The sequence below is a fragment of the Parasteatoda tepidariorum genome, chromosome 2 (assembly GCF_043381705.1).
Source record: "Parasteatoda tepidariorum isolate YZ-2023 chromosome 2, CAS_Ptep_4.0, whole genome shotgun sequence".
Classification (NCBI taxonomy): domain Eukaryota; kingdom Metazoa; phylum Arthropoda; class Arachnida; order Araneae; family Theridiidae; genus Parasteatoda; species Parasteatoda tepidariorum.
The window spans coordinates 37295254-37314982 of record NC_092205.1 but is presented as its reverse complement, the minus strand read 5'-3'; the positions used below and the strand labels follow the sequence as shown (position 1 = coordinate 37314982).

Genomic DNA, 19729 nt, shown 5'->3' with positions numbered 1-19729 from the left:
AAATTCAGTTACAGTCGGGGTAATTTTAGTCATCGTATATTTTTTACTGTATAACTTCTCGAAAATATTTCCGCAGCGGGGTCTTAAAGTCAATTTCTTGGATTTGCTGGATATAGAATGATCAAAGATTAACGTCAGAAGAGTTAAGAAAAGTATTTATTTCTATTATTTATTATTTTAATAAATTATAATTATACTAATCGCACGCTGCATTGCTAAATTCTCGGTATAAAATTTTAGTGTGTAAATATTAAGAGATATAATTAAAAATAAAGAACATATATGTTTGTTCAAAATGTGGCTCACGCTTTTTATAAAATCTGCAAAAATCCTCTTCAGAAACAAATTTGCCTCATCGTTTCCTGTAGATGGGGTTTTGCAAACAACGTTGGTCGGAAAATTGCTAGATCCACCAACTTTTTCAAGAGAAGAGAACAACTCAAGCGCTTAAAGTTTTTTCCAGGCAGTTATTCCAAATGTTATTGTCAGGACTTTCAAGAATAAGATTTAGTGATTTAGTGGCTGAAGCAAATTAAATAATGTAGGAAACAAGATAACCTGCGTCGCTATTATCAAAAATGTCACGTGCTTTTTTTTTCTCTCTCTTTTTTTTTTTCTTTTTTCTTTAAAGAGAATGAAGCTGATTTCTGTTTAAAGAAGGTTTTAAATTGCTTTGTATGTAACTGTGTTCTGGAAATGTGACTTAACAAATTAATATGTTTTTTTAATTGTATTTTCTATTTTCGAATGGCGAACTTGCAACTCTAGAAGAAGAGGATCACTGATGCACTGACAAGTGACCTGTGTCTTCAGCCCCAGCTGATCACTTATAAACAAGCTGCCGTATTATAATCGATCTAAAGCTCTCCACATAAGTTAGAATGTTAGTTAACTTAAAGTTAATTTAATACAACGCCGCATCGCACATCTAATTTGTTAAAATATAATTATTTCTCGTATACGTCTTTTATTAAGTATATATTTATTATTTACTATTTATGTATTTTATTGTAACCGTGATATATTTTTTTGTTTTACGTACCTGGCAACTTTGATGCATAGTTAGTTTGTTTATGTCCTATATGGCTTTGTGTTAGGCAAAACTATAGTAAAGCGTGCCTGACTTTGTATTATGTAAAATTGTAGTAAAAGAATTGAAATTTTTATGAAAGAATATATCACTTAATATGTCACTTAAGATAAACAATACTTGACTGCCTTGGCTTACTCGGAATAGAATAGAAAAAAAAGTTGGTAACGTTAACAACGGCCACGTTTCAACAACCAGTCAGCATCGAGATACCCAAATTACGTCAATTGCAGGTATCCTATTGGGTACTTACAACTCGAGAAAAAGTGAATTGTTTGTGCCCGACTATTTCATTTATCAGATTTAATTTTATTGCAGTACGCGACGTCACGCGTGTATGTCGAACCTGATTGGCTTCTAAATCACCAAATGCCGCGATTTACCAACGACGACATCACTTGCACGTATCCTAGTTCTAGTTTTAATTCATTTACGTCGCACTAGAGCTGCACAATGGGCTATTGGCGACGATCTGGGAAACATCCCTGATGATGATCCGAAGACATGCCATCACAATTTTGATCCTCAGCAGAGGGGATGGCACCCCTGCTTCGGTAGCCCAACGACCTGCACGCGAAGTCGAGCACTTTACGGTAGCACAGTTTAACGGGGACCAATCCACACACCCTCGGTCCCTACGCAGACTGATCCAAGTGGCCACCCACCCGCACACTGACCGCAGCCAGTGATGCTTGTCTTCGGTGATCTGCTGGGAACCGTGTCTTAACGATCAGTCCACTGCGGGACTGCACGTATCCAATTGCACTAAATATCATTTATGAATTTATAGAAAAACGTAGTAATTAAAAATTGCAATGTAATATTACCGATAGTGTTGGATTATTTAGAATACTTGACGACAAACTTTTGATACTCGAAAGTTTATTGCCAAGATCGTGAAAGAAAGAATTGTGATGATGAAAGTAAATGTTCCAAAAAGGTTAAAAAATATTTTAGTTAAATCGCAGTCACTGCATCGATGTTTTAGTTTTAAAATAATGTCGAAATGGAATTTAATTGTTTTCAGTGCCATGTCTGTATGCAGTTGATTTAAGAATTATTTATATTTAGTAACTATGATTTATTTAAGGACAATTATGGGTAAATGAGATTTTAAATTATATTATCGAAATTTTAGTTCGCTGAATTGCGAAATTTCCATGGACGAGAGAGGCTTGTTAGAGTAACCATCATTGTTTTGTAAGGCACGTATCGAAGGAACTTGCTTCATATTCTTTAAGGAGAAAATTTTGCCACATAAATTAGGCAAATTTCTACCCTGGCGGAGACATGTGAGGACTTTTAAGATAAGATTTAGAGAGGCTGTTAGTAACTGAAGTAAGACAGATAATGAAGATAACAAGTTATACTGCATCATCCATATCAAAAACGACACGAGTTAATTTTACTTTATTTTAATTTTTTGACTTTTGCTTGAAGTGGTTGTAAATTGCTTTGAATGTACTTAAAAATCCGACTTAATAAATGAATATGCTTTTTTTATTTGATGCTTTGTTTTACAAATGCAATAACTCATATTTCTAATGATATTGCTAGTATTACGATGAGTCTGGACCCAAACTGCCAGCCTGTTCGCTGACAGTTATATAAAAATATTGACTATAATTATTTTTCCTTTATTTTTCAAACTTCATAAAACATTAGTTTAATATTAATTAAGAACAGTAAATAAGATTTTTTTTCGTGTTTTTCACCCTAAATAACCATTAAACAGATAAGCGAATTGAATATACTGATTTATCGATGCAACATTTCCTAATAGTTGGGTGAAATATATATATATACATCAGGACATTCGATACTTTTTATTTATAAATAAATAGAGAAAACCAAGCACAAATTACAATAATTTTATTTTGACCCAAATTTAATAGTTAGAAAATAACAATATTGGTTTAGATTTGTGTCTTTTATAAATCCCAATTTACTCTGGAACATTTATTATGCGTGAAGACCTCTGGAAAATGAAATGGCAACCTAGATCTACAAGAAATTTACCTTCCGTGCAATCGGAGATCCTGGAACAAAATGTGATGTAGAACTGAAGAGGCTGAAGAACAATTTTCATTCATTGTGTCCTTCTTTTAAGTTTATTTGTTAGCTATGACAGTCTCACATTCCTTATTTCTTTCTACGTATTAATTGTTAGGAAACATGGAACAAATGAATAAAAAATAACAGACCGAGTAAAATTCAAAGCAATTTAAACATTCACAGTAAGAACAATCGGGTACTTGAAACTCGAGAGGGAAAAAACCGCTGAAATCTCACTAGTAGAATAGCATAAACTATTATTGGGTACCTGCAACGAGAGAAAAGGAATAAAATTACATGGTAAGGCCAAATCACGTGGTTATGCTTGTTATGTTAATGTCCTGGTTACAGCAAATGCTTTTGGTTTAAAATAACGCTGAATCAATTTTAGGATCAGATTTAATTGGACTGATTGGCTGCTGAATCGGGACATAAGTAAATAGTATGTTTTACCTACACATTTCGTAGCTCACAGGATCCAATTTTTAGATCACTCTCGTTTATTTGCAGATTTTAATCCCTCTTTTTGTTTATTCGCACTTTTTATTTATTCACTTTATTCTTTATCTGAAATAGTTTCATCCCAACCTTGTTCCTGAGAAATCAGTTGCATCAAGGACCGTTCTCGCTGCTTCCGATTCATTCATCACATATCCGTTCGCTCGTGCTTCATTGATATTTTGTACACTGAAGAACAAACGCTCACGCAGCTACAAATTTCCCTAAAACATCTTTGAGATATCTCTTATACAAAAAAAAGCTGGATAATACCACATAAAACAAAAATATCCACGATAACTGAACATCCATGCAATATCTGTCAGAAATCCAGGGATCGCAATTTTGTCCAACTGATGTTTAGGTATTATGAAATCTTCTATATATCCCAGAGACATCTGGCTGACGTATGTGACTTATCACAGATATCTATACATAATACACACATGATACACAGATATCTAGCACATAAAATTGATCTCTAAGTGATTTTTTCCAGTTGTCAATTGTCTGCATTATCTCGTTATCTCAGTGATTCTTTTTTATTATGACAGAGATCTTAATCCTTCAAGAACTTGCTTCCACTAAATTTAGTGATATTTTAAGAAGAATACAGTTAAGCTTTACTCCCCATAATTTTATGATTAAAATTACTTCAAGCATTACAGCATGTAAAACATAAATAAGCTCATAACATTAGATCATTTGATTTTGGAAAACTAATTCATAAAATTTAAATTTCATAAAAGTTTGAATTCAATTTGTGAAAAAAAAATTAAATTTACGAATAATTTATGATTGATAAATTTGAAAGTATAGCACAGATGAAAAAAAATGAAAAATAAGATATGCTTATGAAAAAAATTCATTATATTGAAATGAAGTTCTTTTAAATTAAATTTTATTTCAGTCAGCAATATTTTTTTAGAGTTTTTAAGTTTTTAGTAAAATATTTAAAACTGTAGTGTGAGATGAAAGCATCAAATTAGTGAAACTTTTTGTGTACAAAAAAATATTTTATTTCAAAATTATATAACCAATACAAGGCTAGAGAGTTATTTATGATCCTAAGAATTATTTATGAGCCTATTTCATTACTAATTTATCTTTAATTGTATTAGAAAATTTTGTAATGCTGGACTATATGCCATTAGTAAATAATTTTAAATCAGGATAAAATGAATAATCTTTTTTTATTTAGTGATTGGCTTCGTGTGTTTGTGTGTTTGGCAACAGAAAATTTTGTTTGTAGGAAATCTGTTATAAAATTTCATTATAGAGTTGTTGTACCTTCATTAAGTTGAAACACCCTTTAGTTTAATAATAATGCACTCAGTAATATTACTATAATATTTTAAATAGAAATATAAGCTGAACAAAATACTTAGTGCAAGAGCAACAAAGTTAAGTTTTAAACTAGATAAGAAAAAAGTTAATAAAGATATAACCAAGAAAATATTTTATTTTTGTTCAAATTTTTTTTCGTCCAAAATTTTTGTTTTCCATCATCTAAATCACTTTTTTTCTCTTGGTAAGGAAAGAAAATTTTTATAATATCAATAAATAATAATTATAGTTAATAACAATTATAATTAATAATAAATAATTATAATTAATAAATTAATAATAATTATTAAATTAATTATAATTAAAATAATTATAACAATAATTTAATTTATAACCAAGTTTTAGTTGATAATTTGTAATAAATCCCTTTTTTAATTTTATTAATATAAGAAATTTGTCACAAAAATATTCTATTCTTTCTGTTTTGAATATAATAGTTTTAAAGAATAAAAAATAAAGCCTTAAATTTAATACTAAGATTGACTAAAAAAAATCTGTCCACCAATTTATCATGCGGAATGAATTAAAATGAACAACTACCTTCTCATTTTACTGTAAAAGTAGTTTTAACGAATTTCTAGTTCTTTCTTTTTCATCAAATTCACCCACTGAATGCTTTGAATAAACAATTCAAATTAAGTAACTATGAAAACCATAACGTGAAATGCAATAACGTCTAATGAGCATTATGATAACCAATTATAACTTCATTTTTTTATTGTATAGATGTGTATTGCAATTGTGTTAAGACAATTTAGTGTAAAATACTTATTTATGACACCTGCTGCATGAATCTGATGATATCTGCTTGATGAAATTTGACATGCCTATCTTTATTTGGGGGAAGGAGGTAAGAATCATAAAAAATTCGCCAAACTATTATCATCGATACTTATTGATGTAATGCCAAATGATAGTATTTGTTACTAGTAGTTTTGTGGTAATAGGCGCAGTGATAAAAAGTACCCAAAATACTATTATAGATCGGAACCTGATGTAAATAGGGTCCCAATTCCTATTTTATGAGTAAATACGCATAAAATCAAAAATGCTTTCAAAGAATTGAGGCAATAAACATTTCATAATACTTTTTTTTTTAATTAGAAATATTATTTATTTATTTTTATTTATTTAATTTTTTTTTCTGCCAGTCTTTGATATTTAGTCCTTGGATATCTCAGCGATTTAAGTCTTCGGAAATTTATAAGATTTGCCTTATTTACACGTCAGATAATTAAGCATTGCTAAATATTACTGAGTCAGATATAAAGTATAATTTAAAAGATCTCTCAGGCATTCTATGAACATCCAAATATTCAAATTTAAAGTAAAAGTATATATTCAAGAGATATCCATACCAAAAACTTAGGTATATCTATATATTTATATCTAAGTCTGTATATCTCTATAATAGCTAACTGTCGGTAAATGATATCTCAAAGATATCCAAATCTTTCCCTAAAAAACGTGTTCAGAAGTTTGGATATCCTAGGAAAATAAGCGACGGCAATTTGAAGTGTCTAGTGTAATGGATATACGTTACTTACATCTTTCACGGAGCCATTATCACTGCATAGCATTCACATAAGAATTGGTCTTCCTTCCAGAGAATGAGGATCCAGTGGGGCCATTTTCACTGCATGCAATTCGAACACAGTCGATCTTTGCCGAGGAAGAATCAGCACTTAATTGGTGAAATATATTCTCTGGCAAAAACACTCCTCAATCAAAGGTCCCGCAGTGGACTGATCGTTAAGACAAGGTTCCCAGCAGATCACCGAAGTCAAGCATCACTGGCAGCGGTCAGTGTGCGGGTGGGTGTCCACTTGGATCAGTCAGTGTAGGGACCGAGGATGTGCGGTATGGGTCCTCGTTAAACTGTTCTACCATAAAGTGCTCGACTTCGCGTGCAGGTCGTTGAGCTACCGAAGTGAGGGTGCCATCCCCTCTGCAGAGGATCGAAATTGTGATGGCGTGTCTTCGGATCATCCTCAGGGATGCTTCCCAGGCCGTCGCCAATAGCCAATTGTGCAGCTCTAGTGCGACGTAAATGAACTACAACAACCTCAATCAGAGCATCAGTCGGGGATACGTGAACTGTATGCAGTCAGAACGATCCTTGGTTTGTGAGTTTTTTGCCATAGAATATATTTCACCAACAAGCTGTTCATTTTCCCTTGATAGCTTTAGAATCACGTAGACGGCATACAATGAGAATGTCTTTGTGAATATTCTAACCTCATGCAGTAAATGTACCTCTGATCGTCATTCATCAGAAGTGCGTGTAAAAAGTCGATCGGCAATGCGTGAATTGGATGCAGTGAGAATNCAAAAACCTAGATATATCTATATATTTATATCTAAGTCTGTATATCTCTATAATAGCTAAATGTCGGTAAATGATATCTCAAAGATATCCAAATCTTTCCCTAAAAACTTGCTCAGAAATTTAAATATCCTAGGAAAATAAGCGACGGCAACTTAAAGTGTCTAGTGTATACGCTACTTACATTCACTGAGCCATTCTCACTGCATAGCATTCACATAAGAATTGGTCTTCATCCAGAGAATAAGAATCCAGTGGGGCCATTTTCACTACATACAATTTGAACACAGTCGATCTTTGCCGAGGAAGAATCAGCACTTAATTGGTAAAATATATTCTCTGGCAAAAACACTCCTCAATCAGAATTCCCGCAGTAGACTGATCGTTAAGACACGGTCACCAGCAGATCACCGAAGTCAAGCATCACTGGCTGCGGTCAGGGTGTGCGGATGAGTGACCACTTGGATCAGGCTGCGTAGGGACCGAGGGTGTGCGATATGGGTTCTCGTTAAACTGTTCTACCGTTAAGTGCTCGACTTCGCAGAGGATCAAAATTGTGATGGCGTGTCTTCGGATCATCCTCAGGGATGCTTCTCAGACAGTCGCCAATGGCCAATTGTGCAGCTCTAGTGTGACGTAAATGATCTGCAACAACAACAACCTCAATCAGAGCATCGGTCGGGCATACGTGAACTGTACGCAGTGAGAACGAACCTTGGCTTGTGAGTTTTATTACCATAGAATATATTTCACCAACAAGCTGTTCATTCTCCCTTGATATCTTTTGGAAGCATGTAGATAGCATACAATGAGAATGTCTTTGTGAGTATTCTCACCTATTGCAGTAAATGTACCTCTAATCGCCGTTCATCAGAGGTGCGTGTAAAAAGTCGATTGGCAACGCGTGAATTGGATGCAATGAGAATGACCCCTATTGCCTCCAATGTGCAATTTGCGCACTTGAATCTGTTGTGTTGGAGCCAGAGAATACAGTATAAATAAGACTTAAAAAGTTAATTCAGATTATTTCTATATTTTCTTCCTTCCTTCACATAATTAGAGTAAGATTAAAAATGTATTTTGTAAATCTTGATTTTAGTTATTCTAAAATTTAATATTACTCTTAGGAAAGTGATTTTGATTCATGTCATGAAAAGAAAATTGTTCTAAGGAATACAAATTATATCGATTTAATATTTGTATCGAATTACAATGTTTTTGTTTTGGTTGCTAAGTTGAGGGCCGACGGATTGGGAAAAAGTTTCGGTGTTGGAAATAGTTAATTATTGAATTGTCTACCTATATTTTATTAAAATTTTATGTCCAAAGCATGATTTCACCTTTATCATAACATTATTATTTAAAATCAAATATTTTATCAAATTTTATTGCTCAACATCCATGCCATCTCTACTTAATGATGAGAATACTCAAGAGGCTAAGTTTTTTCTTTTCTCACCATATCATTTCCATTATCGGTTTCTGTTTTGGGATAACATTGTCATTAATTGTGATGCCTATAATGGAAGAGAAGTGTTCTCATCCACATTTAACTCAGGATCGAATTTCCGACACCAAAACTTCCGCTCTGACTGCCATTGATGAATACGAACCCGTCATGCACTTAGATACCAAACCAAAAAATGTTCCTCGTCCAGAAAAAATCCAAATTCCTCGTGCTCGATATTATTCCACTGAACTTGGAATTAAAGAGAAATTGTTTATTGGTGTTTTGTCTACACCGTCTACCATATCATCATTAGGCAGTGCACTTAATAAAACTCTTACAAAACATGCAAATAAAATTTTATTTTTTCTAGAAGGAGCTGATTCCGAAAATGTGGATCTTAGTAGTAATTCTATAGTCAATTTTCCTGATAAGCGTGAAATTTTAGCGCCTTTCAATATGCTGCAATATGTGTCAAATAACTTTTTAAATGATTATGATTTTTTCTTCTTTGCCAAAGATACCACTCACATCAGGGGTAAAAAGTTACTAGAATTCGTCAGTCACTTGAGTATCATACGAGATGTTCACTTGGGACAACCGATTGAAATTGATTCATTATATTGCAATTTAGATGCTGGAATTCTCCTCTCTCATTCAGTTCTTTCTAAAACTGTTCAAAATTTAGACTGGTGCATCCAACATACGTTTTCTCAAAGTAACAGTGATAATTTTGGACGCTGTGTTCTACATGGTACTGACCAATCATGTTCTTCTGAAATTCAGGTATCAGTATTGGGAGAAATTAGAAAAAAAAATCTGAAATATTGGTCTTTTAGGGAGATTCCTGTATCCTGATCTGTGGCAGAATATTTGCCAAGTCTTGGCAACTTCTGGGCAGTGGCCTGCGAGAAACAAAAAAAAAACATCACAGAAAAAGAGAAACTCGAAAGGTCTAACATATCTTATCAACATCTACGTGTTTTTTTATAAAAATTTGAAAGTTTAAAATCCATTTGGCGATTGCAGTTGGCGTGACAGATCATGATACAGAAATATTCTCGCTCTTTTTGTTAAAATATCTTATTATGATAATGTATATTGTTTCAATATAAATATAAAAAACTTTAGGTGGGACAATAATATATGCTCGAAAAATTAGTGTCTCTATCCCCCTCCACCCAACTACCATTGCCAAGACGTGAAAAGATTTCTTTTCTTGCAGGAAATTTTAAATACAGTGAAACCTCCGTTAAGCGGACATTCATGGGACCAATAAATTTGTCCGCTTATGAGAGTTGTCCGTTTACGGGAGGGATACCCTAATAACGAAATTTAACACCGTAAATTGTTTTTAGAATGTTTTCAAAGATGTAGAAATAATTAAATAATATCTACAAGGATACTATAAATATCTACAAGAATATTTATTTAAATTATAAGAAAGATAAAAAATGAATATATAAAGAAGTTTGATATAAATGCATAATTCTGGATGTAGTTACAAATAAATAAATATAATTTTCCTACTAGCATAGATACTCAAGCATAGATACTCACATATGATACCGAATAGGAGCTTTCTGTCCTCAGTCCGTTTCAATTATTAGATTTACATCCCCTTACACATACCTATCATATAATAGGGAACGTGGTTAATACCTTCTTGAAAAAAAACCTCCCATAATTCACAGAAAAAGAAGTAATGCATACCTGTAAGTCATGAGGACCTATGGAGGTGATTATTCACAATTGATCAGTTATCAAGTGTCTGAATAAATGTTTCATTTATATAAACACCTCAAAGATTATATACTTCTGTTCTATTCTTTTAACCCCAGTCCTGTTAAATACAATCTTCAAATTGATAAGAAAATTAAAGAAATTTTCAATGGAGAAGAAGCATTGAGAGATGTCATTTCAACTTGAGGGGTCTCATAACCTGTGTGGTCCAGATGAAAAGATCAAAAGATGCCGATGTCAGAATTATTTCAGGAGTGCAGTACCATTTTCTCTCCTTTCTTTACAAAGATAAGGCAAGGTGACAGGAGAAAGATTGATTTTTCAGTGGTGAAATAGCTTAACTATATTTTTAGTTACGGATAAGGCAAATTTTTTTATTTACATGCTTTAGAAATAGTGAAAAATTGCATTTTAAAGCAAAAACAGTTTATTTTTCAAATTTAGAAAAAGTAGTGTCCGGTTTGTAGAGATAGAAAACAACGTTTCAGGACCAAAATGACTGTCCACGTCCGGTTACGGGAGTGTCCGCTTTGCGGAGAATGTACATAATGGTTTATTCATAGAAGATTCCCGGGGAATTAAAAATATGTCCGTATAGAGAGGCGTCCGTCTTGCAGGAGTGTCCATAACAGGAGGTTTCACTGTATATATAGTGGTTTGCTTAGGGCAACTACAAGCTGTCAGAACCAGGTGGAGTTTACTGGGACTAATGCTAGCCCAAAATATTCTGAGGCAGGGCAAGAAATTTCTGTTCTAAAAGTTAAAGCTAGGTTGAAATTTTCCCTTGTCACTATGGTCATGAAAAATTTCAACATTTTATTAGATGTTAACAGATGCAGTAGTTTTGGTTACCAAAACTCTAAAAGTCATACATTGAATAAGTAATAACAATATTCCTTTCCATAAAGTTTCATCTGTTCAATCATACACACATCATTAAAAATGTATTTAAATAAGAAAAATATCAGAAGTTTTCCTATACTTTTAATATTTTGTTTTTACGAACCATTGCTGTTTGGCATTAAAATGAATTAAAAATTTCAGCTTTAAGATCAAACTTTGTTTAGGGGAGGGTCCATTTGTAAAAGCTCTAAGACAATCACCAAGTAATTCAGTCTTTAAAAAGAATCTATACTATCAATCTATAATTACATACCAATCAATAGCGTCTTTACTCCAGGTAAAATTTGGTAGTTTAATTTGAAACACAGATTTTACAAAGCTGAACTTTACTCATCTGCCCTAAACATTTGGTCACCAATGGCATGGGAAAATTTTGCCGCGTGCTTGAGGTCTGAAGATTTAGTGATATAAATCTAATTTTTTGTTATTTTTTTAAATATTTTATAAAAATACATTCTAGCATTTGAGTGTTTCTCAAAATCGAAGGAAAAAATTAAGTTTTACATACACAGTCATGAGAATAATATCCAGATGTTTTCATGTAAAATATTTCATGATAACAGTTTTAGTTCACTTAGTTTTACCTTAATAGAATCTTCAATATCTTTATATGGTAAATAAGGAAAGTCTCAAGAAGAGCATCAGATATGCTTTAGTCTTGACCAAAAACTGAAACTGAATAATAGTTTAAGTAGTTTTGCCATGATCTTAAGATCTGATAAAAATCAATCTTAAGGGTCAAGAATTTGGATCATGATAACTTACCTATTAAATAATTTCTTTTTCAGGCTATATTTTAAAACTTTCAATTTTTAAGGTATTTTATTTTATTTATAATATCTGTTGAAATATGTATCTCTTTCTCCTACAACTTGCTTATTTCTTTTTCCAGGGGCTTGCTTACATATCTCACCATGTTTCTAAAGATGATGGTTTAGAAGCCTCTATATTAAAATCATCATGGCCTAAAGATCTTAGAAATGTGCTAACTGTTTATACTGTCTCAGTTCCAGAGGATCATTACTTAATACATCATCATTTCTGCCACCAAGAGCTTATTGACAATCAACATGAATTACAAGAAATACAAGTAAAAATTTCTGATTTAAATGCATTTTTTCCAGAAAATGTAAGTAGATCTTCTTGGCCAGTTGGCATAGAACCACCGTTTAAGCCTCATGGTAGGTTTGATGTTCTTCCATGGATCTACTTTAATAATACGCACAAGTTTTTAGAAACTGAATTAAAAATAGTTTCAGAAATTAAAGGCTCAAACAAACTTGAAATTCATGATCTACTTAAATCTGCCGTGCAATGGGTTAAAATTACTTATCAGGATAAATACATTTATCAAAGTTTAGTTAATGGTTATAAGAGATTTGATCCAACTCGTGGTACAGAATACATCTTGGACATGCTGTTCTTGGATGAAACTACTGGTTTAGAAATATTAAAGAGAATATCTGCAGTTCGCCCTCTTAATCAGGTTGAAATAATTCCAGTGCCTTTTGTTACGGAACATACTCGGGTAGTTTTATTAGTAACTGTTAAAGCCAGTGAACGAAACGAAGCGCTCAGATTCTTAGATGATTATGTTAAAACTTGTATTGAAAAACAAGATAGTACTGTTATGTTGTTAGTTTTTTTGTATGGTCCACAAGATCCTGGTAAAGGTGAAAAGGAAGATGTGTTTGGTCCTTTAAAAGATATGGTTAGCTCATATGTTAATAAATATAGATCAAATGGTGCCAAAATTGCATGGTTCAGTGTGAAAACCATTGGGAAAATGCCTCCTTATTTTGCTCTTGTAGACTTAGTATCGAGAAAATTATCATCCGATTCGCTAATGCTATTGTGCCATATTGGAATGGAGATTCATACGGATTACATTAACCGTGTGCGTATGAATACCATTTTAAAAACTCAGGTTTTCTTCCCTATCCCTTTTCGTCAATACCACCCTGCTCTAGCTTACAATCATGTCACGCTGCCAGATAATGTTGAAATCAAAAAAGATTTGGGTCATTTTGATACTGAAAGTTATGAGCATGCAAGTTTTTATTTATCTGACTATCTAGTTATTAGAAAACAATTAGAAAATACTATCCCTATGATTAAAACTGATAAAGACCTGAAAAATGAGTTACTTTATACTTCACACTTAGACTTATTTGAAATTTTTGTTCAGTCTAAACTACATGTAATGCGGGGTGTTGAACCTGATTTAAGAATTAGATTTAAATTTGATATGTGTGATTTAGAGTCGAATGTTGCCACATATCAAGAATGCTTACATATTCGAGAACAAAATTTAGGAACGAAATCTCAGATGGCTGCACAAATATTATCCCATGCTGATCATGACAATAAGGATAGCATACAACTAAGTGACATTTTATAGTGATTGTAATTTGTTAGAAAACTCTGTGCTTTCTTATTTTTTGAGATATTTACAATTTTTATTACTGCCAAATGTTGCTTGAGTGTTTTACTTGTTTTCTGTATACTCTAGTGTGTGCCAATATACATGTTTACGAAGGATTTAATATTTGTGAGATTATATAATCAAGAAAAAAATATTAGTTAAGCTATCATGCCATCTTTAAATGAATTTAATTTCAAATTATCAAACATTGAAGTTATTTGTTAATCAACTATTCTTAACTGAAGCATTTAAATCTCTTTTTTGTGTGTGTTTGCTCATGTATTATTTAATGATGCCTTTTATTTGTTCACATGTTCCATTATTTACTTTTTTAAACAGAATTCATAGATATTTCTAATATGCATGAATATTTATGAATAAATTTGACTTACCTTTTTGATTAAGAATATTTTAGATAAAGCTGGTAAATAGTTTTATATAAGGTTTTAAGAAAATATCAACTACCCCATTCACACAATAGATGTTAACAATTAAAATTATTGTGAATGGTAAATTTCATAATAATTTGTCTCTAAATCATTAAAAATAATGGTTTTAAAGGAAGTAAGTTGTATGTTTGATGTTATATGTTTGCAAATTGCTACATGTAATAAATCACTTACCTCTTTTTCTCTGTAAAAAGAGAAAGCAAACAATTTGTAAAGTGCAAAGATAAGCATCATAATTTTTTATCAATATGTCAGGAAAATTAACTTTTTGTACTGATGCTTACAATTTTGCAAAGTTTTGTTATAAAGTTTGAAAAATAGAAAATAATCTAATTTTGCACATTTTGGTGATTCTGTAAACTGTTTAAACTTTTATCAAAAAAATGCTACTACTGTATAAATTCTTATGTATTTGAGACTCTATTAACTTGTTCAAATAATCCTTTTTTGGGAAGTATTTAATTGACTCAGACTCGTGTGAGTCTGAGTCAATTAAATACTTAAAAAATTACTGTGTCTTCATTGTAAAGTATTTTTTAGTAATTAATCTTTTGGTGCTCAATAATTTTTTTTTAAAAAAAAAGACACTGCAATAGAATCTCATTATGAGTCATACTAATATCTCATTATCTATTTATAATATTGGTATTTAAAACTTTTTAACTAGTTATTGATCATTTCAATCAGGAATCCTCATCTTTCAGTAAAGTTTTTATAAATTGTGAAGGAATGATTAATTTTTTTTTCTTTTACAAACTTTTTCATAAAAGGACTCAGTTTTAATTAATTGATATTGTTCTCTTAATTAATTGATATTGTTCTCTTGTTGCTAAGAATATTACAGGATGTAAAAAAAAAAAGCTAAAACATGTGAAGAGCACAAATAATGGCACATAAATAGGATTAATATTGTGAAGGACCCTTTTTGTGTCAAGGTGCAGGCAGACATCTTTTGTCTCGATACTGTAAAAGGTCCTTCATTACAGTAGAATAATATGTCTCTTTGTGTGCCATTATCTGTTGCACTTTTCATATTGTTATAGTTTTATTCATAAACAAGACAAACTTAAACATTTCGTTATTTGATTATAACACCTTTCCAATTAAAAATAAGCACATCTTTGTGCTGAAGTAAAAATGATGATAATTGGAAAAGTTTGTTTAATTTTTACAAGATCAATTTAAAAATAAATATTATTAATTAAATGTGAATGATTTATCTCTGATTCGTGTGTTTCTTCTTGCGTTTTAAGCTTTAATCTTAACCATTTTCTCTATTCTTCAAATAGCTGTTTCCTCTGACAATTTCAACACATTTGGGACTTGTGAGATAAGTATAGTCTAGCTTTTGGCTTCCATTTATTTATTTATTTTTTTTATTCAATTTGTTTCATAGTATTAAAAATTTCTTTTATTTCTTCCATCGAAATTAGATTTATTACATGAATATTAAGTTTTCTTTTATTTTTTTGAATTATAAAATTAGTTTTTAAACTTCTATAATTAATAATTTGCATATACAAGTCAATTTTGAAAATAAATTTTCAATATTAGTGTTCAATTTAATCATATTAATTTTCATCACTATTTTTCCTCTTATTGTTTTTTTTTATCTCTGTAAAAATGAAATGNCAAATGAAATAAAAACTTTTTTTTTTTTTTTTTCATAAATGATTTTTATTCTTCTACCGATTATTCTTCAGAGTTTGGATTTTTTTAAATTTATTTTGTTGAAATAATTTTTATGAACCAAATATATTCTAAATTTTTCTAATATCTTAAACTTAATTTAAAAACTAATATGTTTAATTGTACAATATATAAAATTTAATGATGGACATAGGACATAGATACTTAACATAAATGCTCAATTTAACTGTGTATACTTTGAGTAAATACTTATTGTATTTTATCATTACAAATAATAATAAAATGATAAATTTAAATTCCTTTTATGAATAAGAAAACTTTTTTAGAAATTAATTATAAACTTTACAGTAAAAATTTTTAAACTGTTTCTTGTTTAATAAAGTACAGTGCTAATTACTATGACATGTATAGAACATTGTTTACCTATATTATTTTCTATATATTTGTGTAACTTAATTTCAAATGCATGAAATGTTAAAAATGTGTGAAAATACCCTTTTTAATAATAAATGCATTTGAGATAAAATTCAACTTTCTTGAAACTTTAAACATTCTTGAAACTTTTTCTAATTAATGTTTGTTTTGATCCAAGACTCTTTTTAAAGAGTGTGACAGTGTGTTATATTTTCTGATGTATTATAATTATATGTTTAACTTAATCAAAGTATTTTTGTTTGTAAATTTTTTCTTGAGGAGTGTCATATACAGATTTCTAGTGTGAGATGTAAATATGTAATTATATATTTAACAAACTAAACTATTTGTATTCAGTAAACAACATTTACTAAAAAGATCGAAGTAATTTTTAGATTCATAAATAGTAATTTGCTAATTTTCAATTGAACCATATTTTTGGGATTGCATATTTACTTCCTTTTAGGATTTCATGAATCAATCAATAAATCAAAATCACTTTTGTGCTGAATTTTTTGATTAATTAAGCAAATATTGACTTTTTTTTCATGTTTTACAATTTATATCATTAATTTCTGTCTTTCTGGAACTTGCACATTGTTTAAGCTACTGTGTCTTTTATGGTAACAATGGCATCACCACTTTTTTATGTGTCTGATCGGATTTCTGATGAAATGTATCCTAAGAAATTCAATAGGATGTTAGTAAATAACTCGTAGAAAGAAACAAAACAATCCTAACTAAAAAAGTAATAACCTAATATATTTTTTTTAAATTATTAATTATAATTCATCAATTTGGTTTATGTGAACTAGAATTTGATTAGACCTTTATGAGTTTTTAATTTCGCACTGAATATAAATATATTTTTAATTCAAAAAATTAATTGGCTTTGATAAATTATTTAACATGCCTTTATTTTCTCATTAAAAATAAACTTTTTGTTTATGTTATAACTTTTTGCTTTTATGGGAGCTTTGTTTTTCTTACATCCGAATTCCACTCTAAATAATTGAAATTATTATAAAAAAATTTATTTTCCAACCCCAATACATTTTTTTTTTTGGCTTGTTGATTTCTGATAGTAATCTGAATTATGTTAGCTTACTTTTTCTTATTTATTTTACTTTTTCTTGTTATTATTACTTTTTCTTACTTATGAATACTAAAAATTATATATATATTATTTTTTACTCCTTACATATATTTGTCCTTTTTATCAATTCAAAAATAAATGTGCTATATTTTTTAAAATACTAATCATTCATATAGGCAGATAAAAAGCTTATTTATAATTAATAAATAATTTTAAATTTATGTTTTATAATGAAGGCTTCTATTTGGACAAAACTTTTTTTTCTGAATTAATTATTTCAGAATATTAGAAATAATTGTGTAATAATTGATATAATATAACTTTACCAACCAAGATAATAGCAGTTTATTACTTTTCAATGGATAATGTAACTTGAAAGTGGGTCACATGTTACAAATGAACTCTTTCTATTTGCATGTGTTTAAAAAAATACATTTAAAGTAGTTTTATGATATCTCTTTTCCTTTGCCAGTAAATTGATACACATATTTACTTGCTATTTTAAATTCCCTTACATACATATATATATATATTATTTAAATATGTTCCTATTTCAAACAAACTTTTTTGTTTAAACTACGGTTAAAATATTATAAATTTAATACAAGTTCATGGCCTGTTAAATTTTTTTTATTTACATCCAGATGCATATTTGTAGATCAAATTCTTTTGAATTATCAAAGAAGCTAGTAACATTCTTAGATTAATCATATTATTATTATTTTCTACAAACCTTTCTTAGCCTTTTGGATATGGTTTTTAACATGCTAAAACCTGTTACTCTAAATCATTTTTAGTACTGGCTACTATCCATTCACAACGATCAATTGGTTAAAAACTATGCTTTAAATGCTTGAACATTTTAAGCATTAAAATGTTATTGTTTGTGAGACTATTGATTGTTAGACTTTGTAAGCATTTCTTCACAATGTTTGTAAATGCTGATAAATCATAATGCCAATTACGGGTGATTTGTTTGTTCTAATGTTATAGGGCTTTCAGGGTTTTGTTCTTCGTTACTCACTAAAGCTTTATAATTTCTTTAAAGGAGTTAATTATTCGTTTTTTTCTTAAATCAAAAGCATAGTATAAAAATGGTGACAGATTTAGCAAAATTTGTTTGCTTTGCTTTTCGAAGTTGCCTTTAATTAAATGCCTGCTCATTTTATTCATTAAACATTTTTTATTCTGGCAAGTCTTAACTATCTTTTTATAGTTTTAAGGATCTAATAACCTTGTTTTAGGACTGTGTCTAATTTAAACAAACATTTTACTAAATTAACTACTTAATCATTATATTGCTTAGCTAATAAATACTTACCCTACTTTTTGCGCTAATTCATTTCATTTTCGAGTTTCCTTTCAACTTTTTTTGTGAGTTATGTTCTGTAAACTTATGTTATGGTTAAAGCATACATGAACTTTGCATTGATATTTTCTATAATATTTTTAGTGTACTTATGCAATATATGACTGTAAAAGTATCTTTGATAAATCATATTTTATTCACTTTAATTAAAAAGTGTATCATTTTTAGGATAATCTTAAAATAGTAATAGTTTTCTCGGCTTAAAATATATTATTAAAGAAGTTTGCCCATGATTGAAATTATGCTAAAAATATTTACTAAAACATTTAAGTTCTATAATTAGATTATTAATTTAATAGAACTTACATGTTAACCGATCTGGGTAAGTATTGATTTAATGATTTCACTCTGAACACATATCACACTGATGCATATCAGATTTTATTTCCTATTGGATTTTTCCAACAGGAAGTGTAAATTTTTTATTGCATTTTGTATTCTGATCGATGCATAATTATATATTTAAAATAAATAAATTATACAGTGAAATTAATGATACACATTCTGGTTTTTGAAATTTTCTTAGTTCTGTGTACCAGCTCTTAAAATTCACTTAATTTAAAACCAGCACCTAAATTTACTATAGTTTACCTATCAGATCTGGCTAACACTGTCCCAATAAGCTCTCTCAATTTATGCCTTTCCATTATTGCTACAGGTTCCCTGTTTCAAAAGCTCAGCATGCTGAGATCTTTCTCAACATTATCAAGCTATCTAGTGGGTGGCCATCCTCTTGTACTGACACCTAATGGCTTGTTAAATGTCAGTTGCTGTTTTGTTTTTTACTAGTCTGTGATCTTTAAATCTCTTTAAAATGAAAAACAATCAAAGTTTTCCAAACTCTGATTAATTTTAATCCCATCGCTTGATTTATCTCTGTGCTGCTTTTGCTTTTATGCAAATGATGTAAATATTTC

General features: G+C 30.0%; 1 protein-coding gene across 1 annotated transcript; it reads left to right on the top strand.

Annotated features, from left to right (window-relative positions):
* The first annotated feature begins 8520 nt into the window (after nucleotides 1-8520).
* On the top strand, nucleotides 8521-14247 carry LOC107449820 (Chondroitin polymerizing factor). The gene is made up of 2 exons (XM_016065480.3): nucleotides 8521-9549; nucleotides 12302-14247. The coding sequence occupies exons 1-2, from the start codon at nucleotides 8734-8736 to the stop codon at nucleotides 13808-13810; spliced, it is 2325 nt and encodes a 774-aa protein (XP_015920966.1). The 5' UTR covers nucleotides 8521-8733; the 3' UTR covers nucleotides 13811-14247.
* Nucleotides 14248-19729: the final 5482 nt, after the last annotated feature.